The sequence below is a fragment of the Uranotaenia lowii genome, chromosome 2 (genome assembly GCF_029784155.1).
Source record: "Uranotaenia lowii strain MFRU-FL chromosome 2, ASM2978415v1, whole genome shotgun sequence".
In the NCBI taxonomy this organism is placed as follows: domain Eukaryota; kingdom Metazoa; phylum Arthropoda; class Insecta; order Diptera; family Culicidae; genus Uranotaenia; species Uranotaenia lowii.
In genome coordinates this window covers 407,519,425-407,523,424 of record NC_073692.1, presented here as the reverse complement: position 1 = coordinate 407,523,424, position 4,000 = coordinate 407,519,425, and the positions used below count along the sequence as shown (strand labels likewise).

At 37.4% G+C, this 4,000-nt stretch overlaps 1 protein-coding gene across 2 annotated transcripts; it reads right to left on the bottom strand.

Moving 5' to 3' along the window:
• Positions 1-262: 262 nt before the first annotated feature.
• On the bottom strand, positions 263-1,450 carry LOC129746732 (cytosolic Fe-S cluster assembly factor NUBP1 homolog). Of its 2 annotated transcripts, none has more exons than XM_055740588.1 (2): positions 1,347-1,450; positions 263-1,277 (listed from the first exon to the last, which is right to left on the bottom strand). In XM_055740588.1, the coding sequence occupies exon 2, from the start codon at positions 1,264-1,266 to the stop codon at positions 307-309; it is 960 nt and encodes a 319-aa protein (XP_055596563.1). In that variant the 5' UTR covers positions 1,267-1,277; positions 1,347-1,450; the 3' UTR covers positions 263-306. The 2 variants fall into 2 exon arrangements, with proteins under 2 accessions (XP_055596563.1, XP_055596562.1); XM_055740587.1 differs by having other exon boundaries at positions 263-1,291; positions 1,347-1,448.
• Positions 1,451-4,000: the final 2,550 nt, after the last annotated feature.

Sequence of the window (4,000 nt, the reverse complement as noted above, 5' to 3'; positions counted from 1 at the left end):
AAAATCCCCAAAAAAATAAAAAAAGGTCATCTTTGACTCAAGAAGAATGCCGAACAATTCGTCATTTTTCAGTCTTCAATTAAAGCAAATTTCAGATTTTTATCTACACAACTCAAGCAATTATTCACAAAGCATAAGCTCAATGACTGTTCAAGTAATTAAACGACAAATCTTTGTACCGAGTATTAGCTCATGGTGAGTTACATGGAATTACTGCAGATGATCATGGATTTAGTTCTTTCAAAATATCTGTACCAAATGCTACTTTTCAAAATTTATGTATTACAGACAACAAAAACTCACGGTTCAACTTTCATAAAACTCCTGCACCTTGGCCACAATCTGCTTCAACGCAAGCACCGTTGGGCTCTTGGAATGCTCGCTAATGAAATCCTTTCCTTCGTCACAACACTGAGCCAATCGGGGATCCAACGGGAGCTTTCCAAGGTAGGTTACTTCCATCTCCTTGCACATACTCTCAGCTCCGCCAGTCTTGGCCGGGAAAATGTCCGATTCCGTAGTGCATTTGGGGCACACAAACACCGACATGTTCTCTACTACTCCAACGACAGGGATACCCATCTTTTTGCAGAATGTGATTTCCTTACGAACATCGAGTAGGGCCATTTCCTGTGGCGTGGTCACAAGAACCGCTCCCCAAGCCCCACCACTTTCCTTAAGATAAGTGGTAGCTGACAGATGCTCGTCCGAAGTCCCAGGAGGTGTATCAAGCACCAGAAAGTCCAGCTGTCCCCAGTCAACTTCGGTGAGAAACTGTCGAATCATGCCATTTTTCTTTGGCCCCCTCCATATGATTGCATCATCTGGACTTCCCAGCAGAAAGCCAATCGACATCAGACTCAGATTGTCCTCAATATAAACCGGTGACCAACCGGATCCCGACTGATGTACCTGCTCCCCAAGCACTCCCAAAACGCGGGGCTGCGATGGACCACAGATGTCAATATCCAGTACCCCGAAATTCTTCTCCGGATTTTGGTGCGCCAACGCACGACTTAACAACGCCGTTACCGTACTCTTCCCCACTCCTCCTTTGCCCGAGAGGACCAAAATTTTATTCCGTACCTCCTGGAGTTTTTCCTTCACAAGCGCTATCGCGGGGTCCGGACCTTTCGGGCCCGTTGCGCATATCTGCTGATTGGGACAGCCAGCACATGCTGACGACTTGCCAGCATTCTCACTCTCCGTTCCGGGACAATGCTCCGGGGCATCGCTCGGTTTCGAGTCCACTGCAGCGCTGCTCATGATGACCTTACCTACGGAATAGTTACTACAATGAATAATCACAATTTTGTGGCGAATTATGAAGAAAAAAAATACGCCACCGAAAGGAACGCGATAAGAAAATGCTCAGCTGTTTCGCGAACGTCAAATCGTTTTGAATGGTAAACATTCTAGTATAGCCTTTTTCAGCTTGATCCAACCAAAAAGCTCCCAGCTTTGAAATCTTATTAGATTCTTCGAGAAGCTTACGATCGAGGGGTAACTTGATGGATTTTGGGCTTTTAATGAAATAGGTACATTGATATTTTTATCGAGTCAAATAGACGAAGTTCGAGGAATTTATTTTAATTTATAAATGGATAAAATCTATCAAATAAATGAATTATAAATGGATAAAATCTTTCAAATAAATGAAACTTGCCATGATATAATATTATTATTGTCTATGAACGGACAAGAAAATATTCAAAATTAAATTTGATTTTCAACTTGAAACTTTCATTTTTTCAACTCTATAGCATAGGGTTACCATTCCTTGCAACGCAAAAAAGAGTACAACGAGCTTATTTTCCAAAAAAGTGGAGGGTCTTTTGAAATGTTGTGCATAATGTGTATGGGAGAGTGGGGAATCATGGGCCACTTTTTTTCGTTGTACCATAACTTCTTTATTACAAAAGATAAAATGAAAATAAAAAATGGTATGGTTTTCTACATTTTCAAGGTATCATAAGAAATTTTTTTTAAATTTTTGATAAGTTATTTTCCCCAAATTCTGACTGTTTAAAAAAAGCAATATTTTTTGGATTTTGCAAAATGGTGGGGAATCGTGGGCCACCAAATCCAAATTCACCAAATATCATGCAAAGTTTATGAGTTGACAAAAAATTGTGATTTTCTTATTCATTTCGTTATTTAAAAGCAATTTCAGATGATGAAATAAAAAAGAGAGCTGTGTATAATCGCATAGATTCCAAAACCTGGCTCGCAAAATTTCTTATATAGGATGGACAAAATATTTTTCATAACTCTTCATTTGGCATAAGAAATCTTTGCAGATAGGTAAAACGTATTTTAAGTTCTGAATGTGTATAAAAACATAAAAATATAGGTGATTCAAGATGTGTGGCCCACGATTCCCCACAAGCTATGATTTGCAAATTGGTTGCGTTTGTGTGACTTATTGATGTTTCATCAAAAATTCCTTTTCCACGTGAAAGATCATGACAAAACTAAGATCATAAGCGTATGAGCATATTTTTGTTATGCACTTTAGGTTCCCCATCGATGAAATTAGCGGGTGTTTTTTTAATTATGTAAGTAAATTTTTCTAACTTTTTTTAGCTTGATAAATAAAAGAAGCATATGATGCGAATTTCAGTCAACAACATATAGGAATAGGTATATGCTCACACAAAGCGACGACGATGACAGTTGGTTTGAGATTTTTATCTCATCACACATCTGAGATATTAGAAGTGGCCCACGTTTCCCCATGGCCCACGATACCCCACTCTCCCCTACACTGCAAAAAATCCACATATTAGGGGTATGTGTCGGCCTATATAGATCTTTGCAATTTGTCTGCCATCTACAAATTATGTGTCACACATATATTCCGGAAATATTTCAAAGCTGTAGGGGACACATGAAACTTATAAATTTCCACAAATTAATGTTATGTGTGAAATGAAACCGCCTACAAATAGGCTATAATTATATATTCAAATTATGTTATTTCAAATCTAGTTTCAGGCGTTTTAAAATAAGAGAGACAGTTGTGTTTTTTTTCCAATGGTATAATTTTCTAAATACTAAAATACTTAATGTAAATCATCGACGCTCAACTGCTGTCTTTTTTCAGTGGCTTATCGCCCAGAATATCCGAGGCTACTTTGAAGAATCCAACGTTCCACTATTGTTAAAGGACTATCTAGAATCCACACGATAACTTGCTGTGGGGAAAAAATAGAACAAAACAACAAACGCCTGTGATAATCGTAAGAAAAATAATCTTTTAGAAGTTGAAAATAAATTTACTAACCTTAATTGCCTGTTTTTCGCAATAAAATTTCCTTCACTGGTACATACCTCGTGTTTTTTTTTTCAATTGTAGCCATTTTGAAAGGATGAAATATTTCAAATATCACATTCATATAAGTTATGTGTAAGGAAATGAACACCATATTCCAATCCAATATAAACTAAAATTCAAACATAAATTTTATTAGTATCATATAGTAGCAGAGATTCATGAGCTTATGGGTGAAAGGAACATAATCTTTAAGTGTAGTTTTTTTGCAGTGTACTTTTACAGTAATTTTGGTTATTTTTGGTCTAGAGATTCAATCAAATAACTTAGCGTTCCACGTTTCGACCATTTTTGATGGGCTTTCTCAAGGGAATTACAGAACAACGGACAGATATTCCCTTGAGAAAGTTCGCCAAAAATGGTCGAAACGTCGGGCATTTCAAAAGCTAAGTTGATTGCATTTAAAATGTGCACTATTAGCACTGATCACACTGACATGACACATGACATGACATGACAAAAATTCAACCATTTTCTGTCTAATTTATTTTGTCAGATTTTGTAAGCTCGCAATACCGACGGCAGGTGGTAACCCGAAAAATGTGACAAAAAATGCCCTGTAGGAAAAATGTACCTGTTTAGTCCGATTTTATCGTAGAAATTGCCTGTTTTTTTTTAAAGTTCGGTGGCATTTCCTAACTGGGATAGCATCCCAAGCAACCAAAA

Bases quoted from the DNA above. Each gene is read 5' to 3' on its own strand.
- LOC129746732 (XM_055740587.1), bottom strand. From the start codon at position 1,414: ATGTTTACCATTCAAAACGATTTGACGTTCGCGAAACAGCTGAGCATT. The intron at 1,292-1,346 runs GTGGCGTATTTT...TATTCATTGTAG, and splicing joins TTCTTATCGCGTTCCTTTCG to TAACTATTCCGTAGGTAAGG.